The 22833-nt window shown below is 46.7% G+C and overlaps 1 protein-coding gene across 1 annotated transcript in view; it reads left to right on the plus strand.

The window, feature by feature from the left end:
- Positions 1 to 532: 532 nt before the first annotated feature.
- The window catches only part of acbd3 (acyl-CoA binding domain containing 3), a 57287-nt gene continuing 34986 nt past the window's right edge, over positions 533 to 22833 (plus strand). The window contains exons 1-2 of the mRNA XM_033020487.1: positions 533 to 1090; positions 7831 to 8302. Of these exons, the coding sequence (XP_032876378.1) occupies positions 533 to 1090; positions 7831 to 8302 (1030 nt within the window). The remainder of the gene's footprint in view (positions 1091 to 7830; positions 8303 to 22833) is intronic.

Below are 22833 nucleotides of genomic sequence, written 5' to 3' on the forward strand. Positions count from 1 at the left end.
TAGGCCGGGACGCTCGCTTCAAAGTCTGAGACACATCCTGGACCAGAATGTCCAAATCTTCAGGCCTATTCTGGGACACTAAGCCTGATGCTTTGGCCCTGTCTTGGGAAACTAGGCCCGACGCTTGCCGCCTCGGCCGGGACTCTCGGCTCGAAGCCTGAGGCCTAGGCCGGGATTCTCGACGCGAAGCCTGGGGCCTGGATTTCGACCCAAGGCCCAAATCCCGAGGCCTATCTTGGCACTCGAAGACTGATGCTTTGGCCTTGTCCTGTGATAATAGGCCAGAAGCCTCAGGCCTTGCCTGGGACTTGTGGTTTGGAGTCTGGGGCATAGACTGGGCCTCAAGGCCCAAATCTTCAGGCTTATTCTGGGGCTCTAAACCTGTGGATTTGGCCTTGCCCCGGGCAGCTAGGTGTAAGGCCTTGGGTGTCATACGGGGGACAGAGGAAGGCTGCAGGTCCCCCATGGCGCCCCCCACCCCGGCTTGGGGGAGGCTGGGGCCCATTTTAGGCCAATTAGGGCTCCTAGAACAATGGGGAGAGATATGGGAGGTCTCAAGGTTCGCAGGGCGCTCCTCCGGCCGCGGGGGGCGCTGTGGCGACGGGGCTGCAGCGACGGCTTCCGCCCAGAGGCGGCGCTGCGGCGCGGTCCTCCGGTGCTTGCCGCGCATGCTCCGGGTAACCAGGGCCGGCGCAGGTTCGTCCTCCCACCGGAGGAGGCGCTGCGGCGCAGTCCTCCGGTGCTTGCCGCGCATGCTCCGGGTAAACCGGGCCGGCGCAGGTTCGTCCTCCCACCGGAGGAGGCGCTGCGGCGCAGTCCTCCGGTGCTTGCCGCGCATGCTCCAGGTAACCAGGGCCGGCGCAGGTTCGTCCTCCCAGCGGAGGAGGCGCTGCGGCGCAGTCCTCCGGTGCTTGCCGCGCATGCTCCAGGTAACCAAGGCCGGCGCAGGTTCGTCCTCCGACCGGATGCTGCTCTGCGGCGCAGTCCTCCCGACCTCACTGCGCATGGTCCCGGCGCCGCTTGCACCGACGGCCTCCGGAATCTGGTGGCGCTGCAGGCCGGCGATCCTGCGCCCACTGCGCAGCTGCATGCAAGTCTCCAGAGAAAGTTGGCTTTCCATGGATTTTAAAGTCTTCTTTCTGTGAGAATAATACGAGTTTCTGAAATTATTCCAAAGCAGAGAGGGGCTTCATTTCACAATGAACTAACACACCAAATTTCCCATTGATGCGATCTTCCGGGACCTCAATTTAACTCTTTAAACCCCAATGGTGGCCGACTAGGAAAAGGGGAGATGCAACGAGACCTGGGTGTCATGGTACACCAGTCATTGAAAGTAGGCATGCAGGTGCAGCAGGCAGTGAAGAAAGCGAATGGTATGTTAGCTTTCATAGCAAAAGGATTTGAGTATAGGAGCAGGGAGGTTCTACTGCAGTTGTACAGGGTCTTGGTGAGACCACACCTGGAGTATTGCGTACAGTTTTGGTCTCCAAATCTGAGGAAGGACATTATTGCCATAGAGGGAGTGCAGAGAAGGTTCACCAGACTGATTCCTGGGATGTCAGGACTGTCTTATGAAGAAAGACTGGATAGACTTGGTTTATACTCTCTAGAATTTAGGAGATTGAGAGGGGATCTTATAGAAACTTACAAAATTCTTAAGGGGTTGGACAGGCTAGATGTAGGAAGATTGCTCCCGATGTTGGGGAAGTCCAGGACAAGGGGTCACAGCTTAAGGATAAGGGGGGAAATCCTTTAAAACCGAGATGAGAAGAACTTTTTTTCATACAGAGAGTGGTGAATCTCTGGAACTCTCTGCCACAGAGGGTAGTCGAGGCCAGTTCATTGGCTATATTTAAGAGGGAGTTAGATGTGGCCCTTGTGGCTAAGGGGATCAGAGGGTATGGAGAGAAGGCAGGTACGGGATACTGAGTTGGATGATCAGCCATGATCATATTGAATGGCGGTGCAGGCTCGAAGGGCCGAATGGCCTACTCCTGCACCTAATTTCTATGTTTCTAATAGCACCCCTTTCCAACACAACACAATGGGCTTTTTAGTTTAGGAAGGAACTGCAGATGCTGATTTATATTGAAGGCACAGACACAAAATGCTGGAGTAAACTCAGCGGGACAGGCAGCATCTCTGGAGAGAAGGAATCTCGAACTCGAGCAGGAACCTGGACCATTAATGTCGAGATCCTCCCTCAGATTGAAAGTCAGGGGCGGGGGAGACACAGATACAGGAGGATGCGCGTGAACGAGAGATCAAAGGGGCCGGGAATCAAAGACAATGTTACATATTAGCTGAGGGGAAGTGAACAACAATCAACACAATTTAATCAGGATGGACAAAAATGCTGGAGAAACTCAGCGGGTGAGGCAGCATCTATGGAGCGAAGGATTACGTGACGTTTCGGGTCGAGACCCTTCTTCTGTTCTTAATCAGGAGGACAATTATACTAGTCGGATAACTAGGATGGGGACATATTGAGAGAGAGAGGGGGATTTTGGTTTAGTTTAGAGATACAGCGTGGAAACAGCGACTCCGTGCCGACCAGCGACCCCCACACACTAACACGTTTCAACACACACACACACACACTAGGGACAATTTACAATTTTACCAAACCAATTTTGCTTACAAACCTGCACGTCTCGGAGAAACCCCACGCAGGTCACGGAGAGAATGCACAACCTCCGTACAGAGAGAGCAACCAGTTTGGTCCCGTGTCTCTGGCACTGTAAGGCAACAACTCCACCGCTGCGCCAATGTGCTGTCCCTGGTGCTGTCCCTTAATGAATATCGGCGCTGAGGGTGGTATCTCTCCTTCCCCCTCCCACTCGCTCTACTTCCCCCCCCCCCCCCCCCACTCGCTCTCCTTCTCCCTTCTACCCGCACCTTCCCCTACATATTTTTCCCTTCCCTCTCCCATTCCTCCCTCTTTATTTCCTCCTCTGCTCACCCTTCCTATTTCTTCCTCCTTCCCTCTTTCACCCCCTCCTTCACCACTCCACTCATTCTCAACCCACCCCACCCTCTTTCCCTTCTCTCCTTCCTCCCTCCCTCGTTCACCCTCTCTCCCACTCTTCCCCATCCATTCCTCATCTCTCCTCCCCACCTTTCCTCTCTCTTCACCCCCACCTTATCTCTCCCTCTCCCCCTCCCTCCATCCCTCTTCCTCCCCATCCCACTCCTTCCCTCCCTCTTTGTCCTCCCTCTTCACCCTCCCTCCCCCCCCACACTTTCCTCCTTCATCCTCCCTCACTTTCCCTCTCTCCTTCTCCTCTCCCTCCTTCCCCCTCTCTCCCTCTATCATTTTTCTTCCATCTCCCTCCCACAGCCTCTTGTGTTCCTGTGCATTAGAATTGCTGCACCAGCCCATGATGCAACCAGAAAGGATACACAAAGTTCACCAAAACCCTTGCTTAATTATCCTTGTTTTTTTTCTCAAAACAAAAGCAATGGAGGTTTGTGAGTAAGAGCTGGATATCTGAACTGTCAGCTGTACATTGATGGCTAGCACTCTCACGGAGTGGGGATATTATGGAACTATGACTCGAGTGCACATAATGGAGGCTGAGGCACCAGTGTAGATTGAGGCTGAGCTTCAGTGTTTAAGAAGCCCTTGTTGAGGTGGGATAAAAATCAGCTGCATGCATGCGGTCTATATTTCATAAAAAGGAACTGCAGATGCTAGTTTATACCAAAGATACAATGCCCTCCATAATGTGTGGGACAAAGACCCATCATTTATTTATTTGCCTCTGTACTCCACAATTTGAGATTTGTAATTGGAAAAATCACATGTGGTTAAAGTGCACATTGTCAGATTTGTTTATACATAGTATAAGTTTGTAAGTCATTGGAGACGCCATATTTCCTCAATTGTCTCCGGAGGCAGAGGCATTGGTCTGCATTCTTGGCTGGTTGGTAACATCAAGGAACGTGAAGTTCTCAACCATTTCCACTTCAGTATCATTGATGCTGATAGGGACATGTACTCCACCATGTTTCCTGAAGTCGATAACTAGCTCCTTCGTCTTGCTGACATTGTGGGAGGGTTTATTGTCCTGGCACCATGTTACTAAGTTCTCTATTTCCTTCTTGTACACACACATTCCTTCTCCCAGCTGCATTACTTTAGCTGATGCTTTACTAATTTAGCTGATAAAAGAAAGACACAAAGTACTAGAGTCTCGGCGGGTCGGGTAGCAAGATTCCCGAGTTACTTCAGCATTTTGTGTCTTTCTTTGGAAAAACCGGCATCTGTGGTTCCTCGTTATTACTTCAGCTGATGCTTTATACTTCAGCTGCATTCTTTTAGTTGATGTATACCTTAGGTTAGCTGATACTTACCCTTTAGCGGTACATGTTAGCTGATACTTTACACATTAGCAGTGCAGCAAATTGTGGACACAGCCCAGACCATCGCGCAAACCAACCTCCCTTCCATTGACTCAATTTACTCCTCACGCTGCCTCCGCAAGGCCAGCAGCATTGTCAAGGACGAGTCGCACCCTGGCCACTTCCTCTTCTCCCATCAGGAAAAAGGCATAGAAGTGTGGAAAACGCACACCACCAGATTCAAAATTCCCAGCTGTTATCAGGCAACTGAATCATCCTACCACAACCAGAGAGCAGTGCTGAACTACTATCTACCTCTTTGATGACCCTTGGTCTATCCTTGATCAGACTTTGCTGGATTTACCTTATCACATATCTATACACTATAAATGGTTCGATTGTAATCATGATTTGTGTAAACAGTATTGAATGTATGTATAGCCTCCGAGAACGTCGGAATAATTTTTTAGCACAGCTCCTGTATTGTACATGTGTAGGAAAGAACTGCAGATGCCGAAGAAGGGTCTTGACCCGAAACCTCGCCCATTCCTTCTCTCCAGAGCTGCTGCCTGTCCCGCTGAGTTACTCCAGCATTTTGTGTCTATCCTGTATTGGAAATATTTTTTTACTTGAATAACATTTATTTTGATTTTAAAAAATCATGCATTGTCATTCCGCTTGTTAGCACACAAGAGCTTTCCACTGCACCTCGGTACTCGTGACAATAAACTAAACTGAACTGAAGTGTAGTGTAGATAGATACAAAATGCTGAAGTAACTCAGCGGGACTGGCAGCATCTCTGGAGCGTGGGAATGGGCGAGGTTTCAGGTCGAGACCCTTCTTCAGACTGGACCAGAAACATGACCCATTTCTTCTCTCCAGGGATGTTGTCTGTCCCGCTGAGTTATTCCAGCATTTTGCGTTTATCTTCGATTTAAACCAGCATGTGCAATTCTTTCCTTCACGTGTAGTGTAGGATAGTGTAATGTAAAGTGGTGTTGTGTCAGGTAGTGTTGTGTAGGGTAATGTAGTGTAGTGTAGTGTAGGGTAGTGTAGGGCAGGGTAGTGCAATGTAGGGAAGGGTAGTGTAATGTAGGAGGGTAGTATGTAGGGTAGTGTAATGTATGGAAGGGTAGGGTAATGTATGGAAGGGTAGGCTGGGGTAGGGTAGTGTGTAGTGTAATGTAGGGTTGTGTCATGTAGTGTACTGTAATGTAGGGTAGTGTAGTGTGATGTAGGGTAGTGTAATGTGGGGTAGTGTAGTGTAATGTGGGGTAGTGTAGTGTAATGTAGGGTAGTGTAATGTAGAGTAAGTAAGTACGTTTATTGGCCAAGTATTCACATACAAGGAATTTGCCTTGGTGCTCCGCCCACAAGTAACAACATGACATACAGTGACAGTTACGAATGACTCAAATACTAAACATTAATAATAATAAAACATTAATGATAAAACACCATTGATCAAGCATGTGAACCAACAAAATACCAGATCAAAGGGAGGCTACAGATTTTTGGCTGTTGAGTAGAGCAACTACTCGTGGATAAAAACAGTTTTTTTTTATGTCTGGTTGTGGCAGCTTTGACAATCCGGAGTCGCCTTCCAGAGGGAAGTGATTCAAAGAATTTGTGGCCAGGGTGAGAGGAGTCAGAGATGATCTTGCCCGCTCGCTTCCTGGCCCTTGCAATGTACAGTTCATCAATGGAGGGAAGGTTGCAGCCAATAACCTTCTCTGCTGATCGGACGATTCGCTGCAGTACCCAGGTGTCGTGCTTGGTGGCTGAGCCAAACCAGACCATGATGGAGAAGGTGAGAACAGACTCTACGAAGGCCTTGTAGAATTGGACCATCATTGCCTGTGGCAGATTGTGCATCCTCAGCTGCCGCAGGAAGTACATCCTCTGTTGTGCTTTTTTGACTGTGGAGTTGATGGTAGCCCCCCACTTAAGGTCCTTGGAGATGATGGTTCCCAGGAACTTAAAAGACTCCACAGATGTGACTGTGGTGTTGTTGATGGTGAGTGGAATGAGACGAGGGGGAGCTCTCCTAAAGTCTACAATCGATTCCACTGTCTTAAGAGCATTGAGCTCCAGGTTGCTGCGATGGCACCAGGCCGCTAGCTGTAAACATAGAAACATAGAAAATAGGTGCAGGAGTAGGCCATTCGGCCCTTCGAGCCTGCACCGCCATTCAATATGATCATGGCTGATCATCCAACTCAGTGTAATGTAGTGTAATGTAGGGTAGTGTAGTGTAATGTGGGGTAGTGTAATGTAATGTGGGGTAGTGTAGTGTAATGTAGGGTAGTGTAGTGTAATGTAGGGTAGTGTAGTGTAATGTAGGGTAGTGTAATGTAGGGTAGTGTAGTGTAATGTAGGGTAGTGTAGTGTAATGTAGTGTAATGTAGGGTAGTGTAATGTAATGTAGGTTAGTGTCGTGTAATGTAGGGTCGTGTAATGTAGGGTAGTGTAATGTAGGGTAGTGTAATGTAGGGTAGTGTAATGTAGTGTAATGTAATGTAGTGTAATGTAGGGTAGTGTAGTGTAGAGTGGTGTAGGGTAGTATAGTGTAATGTAGTGTAGTGTAGAGTGGTGTAGGGTAGTATAGTGTAATGTAGTGTAGTAGTGTAATGTAGTGTAGTAGTGTAATGTAGTGTAGTGTAGTGTAGAGTGGTGTAGGGTAGTATAGTGTAATGTAGTGTAGTAGTGTAATGTCATGCAGGGCAGGACATTACACTATACTACATTAAACTACACTACCCTATATTACACTACCCCACATTATACTACACTACCCCACATTACACTACACTACCCCACATTACACTACACTACCCCACATTACACTACACTACCCCACATTACATTACACTACCCTACATTACACTACACTACCCCACATTACATTACACTACCCTACATTACATTACACTACCCTACATTACACTACCCCACATTACACTACATTACACTACCCCACATTACATTACACTACCCCACATTACACTACACTACCCCACATTACACTACACTACCCTACATTACACTACACTACCCCACATTACATTACACTACCCCACATTACATTACACTACCCCACATTACACTACACTACCCCACATTACACTACACTACCCTACATTACACTACACTACCCCACATTACATTACACTACCCTACATTACACTACATTACACTGAGTTGGATGATCAGCCATGATCATATTGAATGGCGGTGCAGGCTCGAAGGGCCGAATGGCCTACTCCTGCACCTACTTTCTATGTTTCTATGTTTACAGTTGGCGTCCTGGTGCCATCGCAGCAACCTGGAGCTCAATGCTCTTAAGACAGTGGAATCGATTGTAGACTTTAGGAGAGCTCCCCCTCGTCTCATTCCACTCACCATCAACAACACCACAATATAGTGTAGTTTACCTGCGAGGCTACTACCTGCCTCCTAGGCCGCACCTGTCGGTCTCCTAGCAACGGCGGGGCCGGGGCGGCTTCCGGCGGTCGGGCTGGCTGGCGGTCGGGCGGGAAGTGACGCGGGCGCCTGGTTACGTGGCCGCTGGGAGGCGGGCGGCGATGCTGGAGATGATGGCGGCGGTGGCGGCGGCCGATGCTGGCGGCCGCTCCACACCCTGCCCCGCACACGGCCCCTCATCCCCGGCCGGCGGGCGCCTCGAGGTCTCCATCGACGGCCTGACTCTGAGCCCCGACCAAGAGGACGAGGACGGGCAGAGGAGGAGGAACGGACTGGAGGAGGAGGAGGAGGACGCGGCGGCAGCGGGCAGGGCAGGCCCCGGGCTGGAGTCAGGCCCAGCTCCCGGCTCCGGGGATGGACAGGCCGCCGCCGAGGGACAGCGGCTCACACAGGCGCTGGTGCAGGAGATGGAGCAGCGGTGGGGCTTCGGCCTCAGTGAGCTCTACAGCCTGGCCTTCCGCTTCTTTAAAGGTACCGCCTCACACAGCAGCCAGAGCCCACATTTCTGTCCCTAACGCCTTGGCACCTCCCTTTCAGGGTATCCCCTCACACAGCAGCAAAAGCCAACACTTCTGCCCCCAAATCTTGCTCCCTTACGTCTGGCACCTCACTTTAAGGGTATCCCCTCACACAGCAGCTAAAGCCAACCCTTCTGTCCCCAGCCCCTCTCTGTAACACCTAGTACCTCCTGTAAACAGTATCCCCTCACAGAGCAGCCAGAGCCCACACTTCTGTCCCTAGCTCTCTCTCCATAGTGCCTGATACCTCCCTTTAAGGGTATCCTCTCACACAGCAGCTAAAGACAACACTTCTCTCCCCAGCTCTCTCCCTAGTGCCCGACACCTCCCTTGCAAAGGCACTGCCTCACACACAACTAAAGCTAACAACTCTCCCCACACCCCTCTCTGTAGTGCTGGCACGTCCCCATTAAAGGTACTGGCTCCCACAGTAGCCAAAGCTAACACTTCTGTCCTCAGTCCCCTCTTCCTAGTGCCTGACACTGCCCTTGTAAAGGTATCACCTCGCACAGCAGTTAAAGCCAACAACTGTCCTCAGCTCTGTAGCGCCTGGCACCTGTCTTATAAAGGTACCTACTGCCTGACACAGTAGATAAAGTGAATAACTGTTTCCTGCCCCAGTTACATCCCTTGTAAAGCTAGCACCTCAAGCAGCAACTAACACCCAACACTTCTGTCCAGCCTCCTCTCTATAGTACCTCCCTTGTAAAGGTCCCGCCTCACACAGCAGCCAAACATGACAACTGTCCCTATTCTCCTCTCCCTAGTGCCCGGCACCTCCCTTTTAAAGGTACCACCTCACACGGTAGCTAAAGCCAACACTCTGCCCCCATTTCCCTCCCGGTAGTGCCTGGCACTGCCCTTCATGGCCACTCAAACTCTTGTTATTTCTGTTACTTAGGCTGAGGCTGAGGGGTGATCTTATAGAGATGTATAAGATCTTGAGGGGAAATGATGGAGTGAATGCAGAGGGTCTTTTACACATGGCTGAGGATCAAGAACCAGGGGTCATGGATTTAAGGTGTGAATGGAAAGATTTATTAGGAGCCTGAGGAGCAACGTTTCCACAAGAAAGCAAGTGGGTACATGGAAGATACGTCACCTATTCCTTTTCGCCAGAGATGCTGTCTGACTCGCTGAGTTACTCCAGCTTTTTGTGTCTATCTTTGGTTTAAATAAACCAGCATCTGCAGTTCCTTCCTGCACATCTAGTGGCTATGTGGAACAAGCAAGAGGAGGTAGTTCAGGCATGTACTATAAACAGCATTTAAAAGACATTTGGACAGATACATGAATAGGAAAGACTTAGAGAGATGTGGGCCAAACACATGACAGGTGAGACCTGGTGTAGTTGGGGCATTGTGGTCAAGTTGGGCTGAAGGGTCTGTTTTCATGCTGTATGACTCTGACTATAACTGCAACTCTAATGCAGTATCACAAGATAAAAGTCCAATTATTGCAGTTGAGGAGACTGGATTCAGAAAATAAACACATAGCCGAGACAGCAAAGTTAGCCAATTTACTGTCTGCCTGTCCAAATGTCTTTAGAATGTTATTATAGTACCTGCTGCAACTGCATCCTCTTGCAGCTTATTCCATGTACGCAGTAATGTTCCACTTACAAAAATCCAGTTAGTTTGAAGTGAGGACAAGATATCAACACGTATCCTGTAGAAGTACGGGTGCCAAATAGGAGTTAAGAAACAAAGTGCTGGAGGAAATCAGTGGGTCAGACAGCATCTGTGGAGGACCAGATGAAATCTGGCATCTTACCAAACTAAACAAGAGTTTCACAGGCTGCATAGGGAGGCGACAGATGCTCAGAGACAGGACTGGGTACAGAGGTCAAGATACGAGGAACTGCAGAGGACCTCTGGCACCTGCATTTCCCTGTGTCTCCGCAACTGTACCTACCCCTGTCTCTGTAGCACCCGTTACCTCCCTGTGTGGCATTGAAACAGTTTAGTTTAAAGATACAGCATGAATACAGGCTCTTCAGCCCACCGAGTCCCTACCGACCATTGAATTTTTATGGAAGCCAAATAACCAACAAGCCTGCACGTCTTTGGAATGTGATTGGAAATTGGAGCACCCGCAGAAAACCCACGTCATCACAGAGAGAGTGTCCAAACTCCATCCAGACCAGACAGCACCCGTAGTCTGGACCGAACCCGGGTCTCTGAAGCTGTGAGGCAGCAACTGTACAGCTACACCACAATGCTGCCCAATGCTCAGACAGATAAAATCCAGTTTGTTTTAGGTGAAGGCAGGACATCATCGAACATTATTTTGAAGTAAAGTAGCCAAATGAGGGTTTTGAAATAGAGTGCTGGAAGAACTCAGACGGTTAGGCAGCATTTGTGGTGATCTTGGAAAGGCGACATTTTGGGTTGGGACCCATCAGACTCTTTAGCTTGGGAGTCCTTATGTCAGAAGTTTGTACCGAGCCCTGCTACCAGCCCAGGCTCAAGTACCTGTCGCCTCCCATGTGTGGGTTTGTGGATTAATTGGCCTCTGTAAATTGCCGTTAGTGTGTAGGTAATGGATTGGAAAGTGGGATAACATAGAACTGGTGTGAACAGGTGATCGATGGTTGATGTAGACTCGGTGGGCTGATGGACCAATTTCTGTGTTACATTTTTCAATCAAAAAACATTCTGTTGAGGTAAGGGTGTCACAGGGAGTTAAGAAATTGCCGGAGGAACTCAGCGGGTGAGGCAGCATCTGTGGAGGACCAGAGGAACTCTGGCATCTGCACCTCCTTGTGTCTTCACTAAAGTACCCAGCCCCGTTTCTGTAGTGCCTATCATCTCCTTTTGCCGCTAGTGAAACTATGTTACTAAAACCTCAATCTCAAGACAGGAATCACAAGATAAAACCGTCGACAATTGAAGCAGCAAAGTTAGCCAATTTATGTGTTGAGTTAAGATGGCCTACTAGGATTTACAGGTTCAAAGTGCTGGAGGAACTCAGTGGGTCAGGCAGCATCTGGCAAAAGACAGACTGAGGAAGGGTCCCGACCCAAATTGTCACCTGTCTATTTCCTTATCTGACCCGCTAAGTTTTTCTGACAGATTTCTACTCAAGATTGCAGATTGCCAAATGCAGGCAAATGGGACCAGCTTATCGGGAGGCATGGACGAGTTGTGCCGAAAGGCCTGTCTGTTGTGCGGCTATGATTCCATCAAGAGTTTCTTGTGTAGTTGCACAGCAGTTGGGGTTAACATATGATCTACAAGGGAGGCACTTTTGACAACGTAGCACTCTCAAACTTCACAAAGGAGCTTCTCCTATCCTATTTCTGGTGGATAGAGATAAAGTCATGGAGCTTCGGCCCGCCAATCCACGGCAACCCATTCACACTAGTTCTATGACGTTATCCCATTTTATCATCTACTCTTCTGCACACTAGGGGCAATTCTCCTCCTAACACACATGTCTTTGGAACATGGTGGGAGGGGGGGGGGGGGGGGGAAGAATCCGGAGCGCCCAGGGAAAACCCACCTGGTCACGGGGAGAACTTCTACATAGATAGCACCTGAGGTCAGGATCGAACCTGGGTCATCGGCAATGTGAGGCAGCGGCTTTACTGGCTGTGCCACTGTGCCGGTGGAATAATATTATTCTATTAGATGATGTTAATTTCAGGATTCCTGTCTCCAAAACTGCATTGAGTTAGATGAAGTATATGTGTTGTTGTTAAAGTTTAAAAAAAGAATAGTGTTATTGTAAAGTGCACAGAAAGTTTATTTACCTCTTAGCTGTAACAGCTCTTTTAAAGGGAGTCCAGCTATTTCCCTGCAACTCGACAAGTTGCCTTGCATTAATTTTAGTCAATACCGTGGGCAAGTTGGGCCGAAGGGCCTGTTTCTATGCTGTATGACTGTTGGGTTCCTAAATATAATTTTGTTGCAATTTGCCTCTCCCAGTTATCTTTATTCCATGTCCTCCAGTTATTTATCCTCCTAGTGCACGCGGTCTCTCGTTTACAAAACCACCCGTAGATGGTGCATCTCCGCTGACCTTCAGTTCAGTTATATGGAACTCCAGAGAGTAGTTTGTATCTGAGCTGCCAGAGGAAGCTACAGAAGTGGATACAATTACAACTTTAAAAAGACATTTGGACTGAGATTTGGACAGGAAGGGTTCAGAGGGCTGTGGGCCAAATGCAGCCAAATGTCCCAGTATGCCAACTTGGTCAGCATGGACAAGGTGAGCTGAAGGGCCTGTTTCTCTGCTCTATGACTCCATGGAAATTCCCAATGGATTTACTTACAACATAATTTACAAGGAAACTGCAGACAGCAGGCTGCTGTACTAGAGTGCCAGATGAGAATATCGCATGGACTAATGATTTTTAACTGAAGAAATATTGCAAAGAGTATGTTTATTCACTTTGGAAGAGGCTGAGAGGGTTAATTTAATTAAGATGTTCAAACAAGGAGACTGAGTGGGCCACGGTTTTGCTCTGCCATTCAGTAAAATCATGGCTAAGTCTGACATGGTGGATTGGAAGGATCATAAGGTATCGGAGCAGAATTGGTTTATTCGGCCCATCGAGCCTGCGCCACCATTCAATCAAGGCTGATCTATTTTACCCTCTCATCCCCATTCTCCTGCCTTCTCCCCATAACCTTTGACGCCCTTACTAATCAAGAATCTGTCACTCTACTTTAAAAATACTAATTGACAGCCTCCACAACCATCTGTAGCAATGAATTCCACAGATTCACCACCATCTGGCTAAATAAATTCCTCCTCATCATTCCAAAGGTATATCGTTTTATTCTGAAGCCATGCCCTCTGGTCTTATTCCACTGCTGGAAACATCCTCACTACATTCACTCTATCTAGACTTCTCATTATTCTACTACTACTACTCTTGCCAGTATTTTTTGGAAGATTTAGAAGGAGTTAGCAAATTAATTTTGTTCAGGTAATTGATTTTGTTGAGTAATGACAGGCCACATATCGCCAATAAAGGTGATCGAGACAGGTACTAGAATGTTGCCTGGGTTTCAACAACTAAGTTACAGAGATAGGTTGAATAAGTTAGGTCTTTATTCTCTGGAGCGCAGAAGGTTAAGGGGGGACTTGATAGAGGTCTTTAAAATGATGAGAGGGATAGACAGAGTTGATGTGATCAAGCTTTTCCCTTTGAGAATAGGGAAGATTCAAACCAGAGGACATGACTTCAGAATTAAGGGACAGAAGTTTAGGGGTAACATGAGGGGGAACTTCTTTACTCAGAGAGTGGTAGCGGTGTGGAATGAGCTTCCAGTGGAAGTGGTGGCGGCAGGTTCGTTGGTATCATTTAAGAATAAATTGGATAGGCATATGGATGAGAAGGGAATGGAGGGTTATGGTATGAGTGCAGGCAGGTGGGACTAAGGGAAAAAAAAAAAAAATTGTTCGGCGCGGACTTGTAGGGCCGAGATGGCCTGTTTCCGTGCTGTAATTGTTATATGGTTATATGGTTATATGGAAGAAGCTTGGTACATTTAAAGTATTTAGTTGAGCTTGAACGGTCATGATTTACAAGGGAACCTGAGGGGTATTAGTTTAGTTTAGGGATGCAGAGCGGAAATAGGCCCTTCTACGGGTGATCGATGGTCAACGTGGACACGGTGGGCCGAAGGGGGCTTGTTTCCATGCTGTGTCTTTTAAAGTAAACTAAATACAATCAAGTCAAACACAAGTACAACAGGTAGAGCAAAGAGGAAAAAGTACTAAGAGTGCCGAATATAGTTTCTCAACATGTTAGTGTAACAGTTTCAAAGACAAAGTGCACTGTCTGCAATCATTCAGCAGGCAAGGCTTGGAGGACTATTGTCCGAATATGAACAAATTGGATTAGTGTGGATGAGCAAAAAGAACAGTGTGGGTGAGATGTCGAAGAGCTTGTTCCTGTGCTGTACAACACTCTGACAGTGGATCACGGAGCAGGATGTGCAAGTTGTTGGATGGCTTCTTCAGATAACGCTATGTCACGAGATCAATGCTGCCCCCGATTGATTCATTTCTGATTCCATAACCCTAAGACAGTCATTATTTTAAATCTGGGCAACACTGTCACAGGTAATAAAGCTTCTGCCTCACAGCTCCAAAGTGTTAGGTTCGGTACTATCCCATACAGCCTGCGTGGAGTTTGCACATTCTCCCTGTGACTATGTGGATTTCCCCGGAGGTACGCTGGTTTTCTCGCATATCCCACATCCTAATTACGTGCCGGTCTGTCAGTTAATTGGCCGTTGTCGGTATCCAGTGATGTGAAGGTGAACGCTTAAATCGGGAATGGGTGGGAGGTGATGTTCATGGGAATGTGAGGAGAAGCAGTTCCAGAGAAAACCCGCAGGGGAATGGTCTGTGAGCAGACGTATATAAAATTATGAGAGGCGTAGATAGGGTAGACAGTCAGAACCGTTATCTCAGGGCGGAGATGTCAAAGACAAGAGGGTGTAGCTTCACGGTGAGAGGGGGATAGTTTAAAGAAGATGTGCGGTAGGCATGTTTTGTTACTCAGCGCGTTGATGCCTGAAACGTGCTGCCATGGACGATTGTGGAGGCAGATACGATAGTGACATGTAGTGGCTATTAGATCGCACATGGATATAGAGGGATACAGTGCCCTCCATAATGTTTGGGACAAAGATCCATCATTTATTTATTTGCCTCTGTACTCCACAATTTGAGATTTGTAATAGAAAAAAAAATCGCATGTGGTTAAAGTGCGCATTGTCAGATTTTAAATAAAGGCCATTTTGATACATTTTGGTTTCACCATGTAGAAATCACAGCTGTGTTTATACATAGTCCCCCCACTTCAGGGCACCATAATGTTTGGGACACAGCAATGTCATGTGAATGAAAGTAGTCATGTTTAGTATTTTGTTGCATGCAATCACTGCTTGAAGTCTGCGATTCATGGACATCACCAGTTGCTGGGTGTCTTCTCTGGTGATGCTCTGCCAGACCTGTATTGTAGCCATCTTTAGGTTATGCTCGTTTTGGGGGCTAGTCCCCTTCAGTTTTCTCTTCAGCATGTAAAAGGCGGCTCAATTGGGTTCAGATCGGGTGATTGACTTGGACACTCATGAATTAACCATTTTTTACCTTTGAAAAACTCATTTGTTGCTTCAGCAGTATGTTTGGGATCATTATCTTGCTGTAGAATGAATCACCGGCCAATAAACTTTGAAGCATTTGTTTGAAATTGAGCAGATTCTGTCTATACACTTCAGAATTCATTATGCTACCACCTTCAGCAGTTGTATCATCAATGAAGAAAAGTGAGCCAGTAACTTTAGCAGCCATCCATGCCCAGGCTATAACACCCACACCACAGCGTTTCTCAGAGGTGGTATGCTTTGGATCTTGGGCAGTTCCTTCTCTCCTCCATACTTTGCTCTTGCCATCACTCTGATATAAGTTAATCTTTGTCTCATCTGTCCACAAGCCCTTTTTTCCAGAACTGTGGCTGTTCTTTTAAGTACTTCTTGGCAAACTGTAACCTGGCCATCCTATTTTTGCGGCTAACCAGTGGTTTGCATCTTGCAGTGTAGCCTCTGTATTTCTGTTCATGGTGTTCTGTGGACAGTGGTCATGTTACAGTTGTAATAGATGTTGGTGAGGCTGCATTTAGATTAGGTCATTGACAAATCCACACCTGACTCTTGAAGAGTGTTTCTGGTCTATCGGACAGGTGTTTGGGGATTTTGTTTTATTACAGAAAGAATTCTTCTGCCATCAGCTGTGGAGGTCTTTCTTGGTCTGCCAGTCCCTTTGCGATTAGTAAGCTCACCAGTGCTCTTTTTCTTCTTAATTATGTTCCAAACAGTTGATTTTGATAAGCCTAAGGATTGGCTGATGTCTCTAACAGTTTTATTCCTGTTTCTCAGTCTCATAATGGCTTCTTTGACTTTCATTGGCACAACTTTGGTTCTCATGTTGATAAATAGCAATAAAAGTTTCCAAAGGTGATGGAAAGACTGGAGGAAAGACTAGGTGCTGATAGCTCTCCAATACCTGCATTAAGGAGGCAACTAAACACACCTGAGCAATTACAAACACCTGTAAAGCCACCTGTCCCAAACATTATGGTGCCCTGAAATGGGGGGACTATGTGTAAACGCAGCTGTAATTTCTACATGGTGAAACCAAAATGTATAAAAAATACCCTTTAATAAAATCTGACAATGTGCACTTTAACCACATGTGATTTTTTTTCTATTACAAATCTCAAATTGTGGAGTACAGAGGCAAATAAATAAATGATGGGTCTTTGTCCCCAACATTATAGAGGGCACTGTATGTATCACATGCAGGCAAAGGTGATTAGTTTAATTTGGTATCGTGTGTGGCACAGACAATGTGAGCCGAAGGACTTATTCCTGTGCTGTACTTTTCTGTTTTCTATAGACGCTATGGTCTGAAATTACCTCATCCCATGTTGTATGTAAGCATATCAATGTGACAATATATCTGAATGCTTTATTCTAAATATTTTTGGCTCTTTCTGTAATGCTGAGATAACCCAAAGCAAATGGTACACTGCAATTTCCTCCTTTCAGCCATTAGTCTTTCCACAATATTGACATTCTACCCGACTCTCTCTCTTTCATGAGACTCCCTTTAACCCCCCCCCCCCCCCCCCCCCCCCCCATAGTCTTTCCACGATATTTACATTCTACCCAACTCTCTCGCTTCCATTACATTCCCTTTAACCCCCCCCCCTCACTGGCCAGGTTTTACAGATAGGGAGCATTCCGACAATTCTCCATGAAATCTCTTTGGATGTTTCACTGTGTGTGTACATAAGTAAAAGTTGTCACTCAGAAGGGAAGTTGGGACACTGGAGCAGAATTGGACCAGGACTGCAAATATAGAGTAATACAGGCCCATCGGTCCAACTTGCCACACTGGCCAACATGTCCCAGCCGCACTAGTCCCAGCTGCCTGCGTTTGGCCCAGATCCCTGCAAACCTGACCTATCCATGTACCTGCCTAACTGTTTCTTAAACGTTGGAATAGACGCTGCCTCAACTACCTCCTCTGGCAGCTTGTTCCATACACACACCACCATTTGTGTAAAAAAGCTACCCCTCAGATTCCTATTAAACCTTTTCCCCTTCACTATAAACCTATGTCCTCTGGTCCTCGATTCACCTACTCTGGGTAAGAGACTGTGCATCTACCCGATCTATTCCTCTCATACACCTCAATAAGATCGCCCCTCATCCTCCTGAGCTCCAAGCAATAGAGTCCCAGCCTATTCAACTTCTCCCTATAGTTCAGACCCTCTCGTCCTGGCAACATCCTCGTAAATCTTCTCTGTTCTCAGCTTGACAAAATCTTTCCTATAACATTGTACTCAGAACTGAACATAATAATCTAAATGCAGCCTCACCAACATCTATTACAACTGTAACATGACCTCCAAACTTCTACACAATGACTGATGATGGCCAATCTGCCAAAAGCCTTTTTGACCACCTTATCTACCTGTAATTCCACCTTCAAGGAACCATGCACCTACACTCCTAGATCCATCTGCTGCACAACACTCTACAGAGGCCTACTATTCACCGTGCAGGTTCTGCCCATCTTAGACTTCCCCAAATACAACACCTCATGTTTCTCTATTAAATTCCATCAACCATTCCTCAGCCCACCTGGCCAATCCAAAATCCTGCTGCAATATTTCACAATTATCTTCACTATCTGCAAAACCACCCACATTTGCATCATTCCTCAAACTTGCTAATCCTGCCATGTATGTTCTCATTCAAATCATTGATAGAGATGACAAACAGTAATGGGCCCTGCATCGAATCCTGAGGCACACCACTTGTCACAGGCCTCCAGTCCGAGAAGCCACCTCCCACCACCACCCTCTGCTTCCTTCCATGAAGCCAATTTTCTACCCATTCAAATATCTCCCCTTGGATCCCATGCGATCTACCCTTCTAGAGCAGTACCATGCGGAACCTTGCTGAAGTCCATATATACAACATCTACAGCTCTGATCTCATCAACCTTTTTGGTCAGTCTTCTTTAAACGTTGACATCACCTTTAAACTTTGCTCCTTTCACTTTAAACCTATGCCACTTCAATCTGGACTTCCACTGTTACGCTGATGACACCCAGATTTACCTTGGCACCAAATCCCCCCACAACCCCCCCCTCTCCCATATCAACTCCTGTTTGTCAGCTATAAAAACCTGGATGCAACATAATTTCCTCAAACTCAACAGCGATAAGACAGAATTCCTCCTCATAGGCTCCAAAGCCACACTCAGCAAAATCAATAACCCCACTCTCACCATCGACGGCACCACTGTCTCCCCATCTCCCCAGGCCCGCAACCTTGGCGTGATCTTTGATTCCACCCTCTCTCTTGAGCCTCACATCCGCCATGTCATTAAAACCTCCTTCTTTCATCTCCGCAACATCGCCAAACTCAGACCCTCTCTCACACCGCCCGCTGCTGAAAGACTCATCCATGCCTTCATCTCCTCCCGACTGGACTATTGCAACTCACTTCTCCTTGGCATCAGCTCCACCTACATCAACCGACTCCAACTGGTCCAGAACGCAGCCGCCCGACTCATCACCCATACCAAATCCTGGCATCACATCACTCCAGTCCTCAAACAACTTCACTGGCTTCCCATCTCCCACCGGATCACCTACAAAATCCTGATCCTCGCCTACAAAGCCCTCCACCATCTGGCCCCCCCATATCTCATTGACCTCCTCTCCCCCTACCAACCCTCACGGTCCCTCAGATCCACATCAGCCGGTCTCCTCTCCATCCACAAGTCCAACCTCCGCAGTTTTGGGGACAGAGCCTTCTCCAGGGCAGCTCCCAGGCTCTGGAACTCCCTCCCCCAACCGATCCGCAATTCCGTGTCCCTCACCATCTTCCAGTCCCGCCTCAAGACCCATCTCTTCACCTCTGCCTATCCTTAGCCCCACGTCCCCGTCCCTTTTCATCTGTGCATTAATTGCCTCATACTGTGTTTTGTATTGAATTCTGTCTTTACTTTGTGTACTAGTCATGTCTCTACTATTTATTTCATTCCTCTTACATGTTTTTCCTCTACATGCTCAATTTTTGTAAGGTGTCCTTGAGACTCTTGAAAGGCGCCCATAAATAAAATGTATTATTATTATTATTATTATGCTTCTCCTAATTTTACATATTTCTATCAGGCCTCATCTCAATTTCCGATGCTCCAGAGAAAACAATCCAATGTCCCTATTTTAAAATTGCTGCCCTAATGGAGCTTCTGCCTCACGGCTTCAAAGTCTTGGGTAGAGTTGCTACCTTACAGCGCCAGCGACCCGGGTATGATCTTGAATATGGGGGCTGGACAAAAATGCTGGAGAAACTCAGCGGGTGAAGCAGCATCTATGGAGCGAAGGAATTGGTGACGTTTCAGGTCGAGACCCTTGTACGGAGTTTGCACGTTCTCCTTGTGACCGTGTGGAGTTTTCTCCAGGTGCTCTGGTTTCTACCCACACTCCAAAGACGTTTAGGTTTGTAGATGAATTGGCTTTTATAAATTGTCTCTAGTGTGTAGAATAGAACTAGTGCATAGGGGAACTTGGTTGGTGCCGACTCGATGGGCCGAGTGGCCTGTTTTCACACGATCTCTAAACTAAAACTAAACTGATTTGTAGTGAAAACCTGTCATCTAAATTTGTTTCTAATACTCCATTCAAGAATTACATAGTGATAGTTACATTATAATTTCAATTATTAATGAGAACACTACAGAAGAATATTAGCTGGAAAATTGCTATATTTATATGCAGAGGTGTGTTTTTAACTGTTTTAACATAAATTTGTATTGAATATATATTCAAAATTAATGTGCCAAAGTACAGTTGCTCCATTTTTCCAAATCTAAATTCCCATTCCTGGACTTTTAGTTAAATTGCAATGTAAATTGCAATGTCCTATCTTATAGAAACTTACAAAATTCTTAAGGGGTTGGACAGGCTAGATGCAGGAAGATCATTCCCGATGTTAGGGAAGTCCAGAACTAGGGGTCACAGTTTAAGGATAAGAGGGAAGTCTTTTAGGACCGAGATGAGAAAATCATTTTTTACACAGAGTGGTGAATCTCTGGAATTCTCTGCCACAGAAGGTAGTTGAGGCCAGTTCATTGGCTATATTTAAGAGGGAGTTAGATGTGGCCCTTGTGGCTAAAGGGATCAGGGGGTATGGAGAGAAGGCAGGGATGGGATACTGAGTTGGATGATCAGCCATGATCATATTGAATGGCGGTGCAGGCTCGAAGGGCTGAATGGCCTACTCCTGCACCTATTTTCTATGTTTCTATGTAAAGTCAGGTTATAATTTGATCTTGTTCCATAACAACTGCTGCAAATCAATTTAATGTCTCATGTCTTCAGCAAGGACTACAATGTTCCGATAATGTTCCATTTAAGAGGTTGTTAGGAAATGGGTTGAGTGTCAGGAGACAGAGAATAGAGATGATGGACAGGATATGACAGTTAGATTCCCTCAGGAATCTGCTTGGTCTGCAGCTACTCAGTGCGTTTGTTAATCACAATTGATGTTGTCGAGGGCCTTGCACCCAAGATGGCTGATGACATATAAGATAGGCAACATTCTAAACTGCATTTCATGCCCCTTCTCTCCTCATCTAGCTACCTTTTTGTCTTTTCATCTCTGCCCTTTGGCCAACCATTTGCCAATCGAAACCCCTGGTCACCTGCATCTACCTCTCCTTTAGAAACATGGAAGTGCAGATGCTGGCTTATTTTAAAAAAAGACAAAAAGTGCTGGAGTAACTCGGCAGTTCAGGCAGCGTCTCTGGAGAATGTGGGTAGGTGACTTTTTGGGTTGTGACCCTTCTTCAGGAAGAGTTGCCTCTAAATATTCTCCGGGGGTGCTGCCTGGCCCGCTGAGTTATGCCCCTGTCCCACTTAGGAAACCTCTGGACACTTTGCGCCCCACCCAAGGTTTCCGTGCGGTTCCTGGAGGTTGCAGGTGGTTGCCGGAGGTTGCAGGTAGGGAGACTGACAAAAACCTCCGGGAACCGCACAGAAACCTTGGGTGGGGCGCAAAGTCTCCAGAGGTTTCCGTTCAGGTCTCCTAAGTGGGACAGGGGCATAACTCCTGTACTTTGTGTCCACAAATCGTAGGAGCAGAATTAGGCCTTTTGGCCCATCAAATCTACTCTGCAATTCAATCATGGCTGATCTATCTTTCCCTCTCAACCCCATTCTCCTGACTTCTCACCATAACCATTGCCACCCTTATGAATGAAGAATTTGTCAATCTTCACTTAAAGAATACCCAAAGACTTTGGCCTCCACCGCAGTCTGTGTCAAAATTCCACCATCTGTGGAATTTTCACCACCCTCTGACTAAAAAAAAAAGCTGTCATTTTCTGTAAACCAGCATCTGAAGTTCCTTGTATCTACATTATAAACTGTGTGCATGGAAGGGTTAAATTGCAAAAGTATCAACGAACAAAATTATGGCAAATTGTTTTCAATGGGCAAATGCGAGTTCTCTCATTTGGACTCTTTTTTAAAAAAGCGAGTTCTTCCTGAATGGTTAAGACCAGGAAATGCTGGAGGTAAAAATTAACTTGGGAGTTTTATTCTGTGCTCCAGCTGTGGTACTGGAGATGGGTGTTGTAATCGAGTAAATCCAGTGCAGTTATAGCACCAGCATGTGGCAATGTGGAAAATTGCCCATGTATATCCTGTTCATCTGAAAAAAAAATCCAATCCAGTTAATTGCCATCCATCAGCCTACTCTTAAATATCAGCAAGGTACCTGAAGATTACATTATTAATGCTGGCAAGCGGCACTCACCAACCAATGCCCAGTTTGGGTTGTAACAGGGCCACCTGGCTCTCAACCTCAGCCCAGCCTTGCAACAGAAATGGATTCCAGAGTTTAGAGTGACTTCTCTTAACATCATGCCAGCATTTGACCTAATGTGGCATCCAGAAGTATTGGAATTGGTTTATTATTGTTTCTTGTACCGCATGGTGAAATATATATTTTTAGAAATACACAATGAAAACTGGCCGCACCAAATCCACACTGAACACTAATAACACCGTATCACACTTGTGACCCCACGCTTGACACGCACGGGGCAATTTACAGAGGCCAATTAACCTGTAGTCCGGCACGCCTTGTGGGAGGAAAGCGGAGCACCCAGCGTTAACCCATGCGGTTACAGGTTGATCGTGCAAACTCCACCCAGACAGCAGCCGAGGTCGGGATCAAATCTGGGTCTCCGATGCTGTGAGGCAGCGGCTCTATCATTACGTATTGCAGTTTCGACCGTTCTTTATTATCGCACATACCCAGCTAGGTACTGTGAAATTATTTTCTTTGCATACAGTTCAGTAAAACTTTGCTATACATAGGCACATTCGTACATGAGTAGATCCAGTCAAATCATGCTAGACATGAGTACGATCAA

The sequence above is a fragment of the Amblyraja radiata genome, chromosome 5, assembly GCF_010909765.2.
Source record: "Amblyraja radiata isolate CabotCenter1 chromosome 5, sAmbRad1.1.pri, whole genome shotgun sequence".
NCBI classification, from domain to species: Eukaryota; Metazoa; Chordata; class Chondrichthyes; order Rajiformes; family Rajidae; genus Amblyraja; species Amblyraja radiata.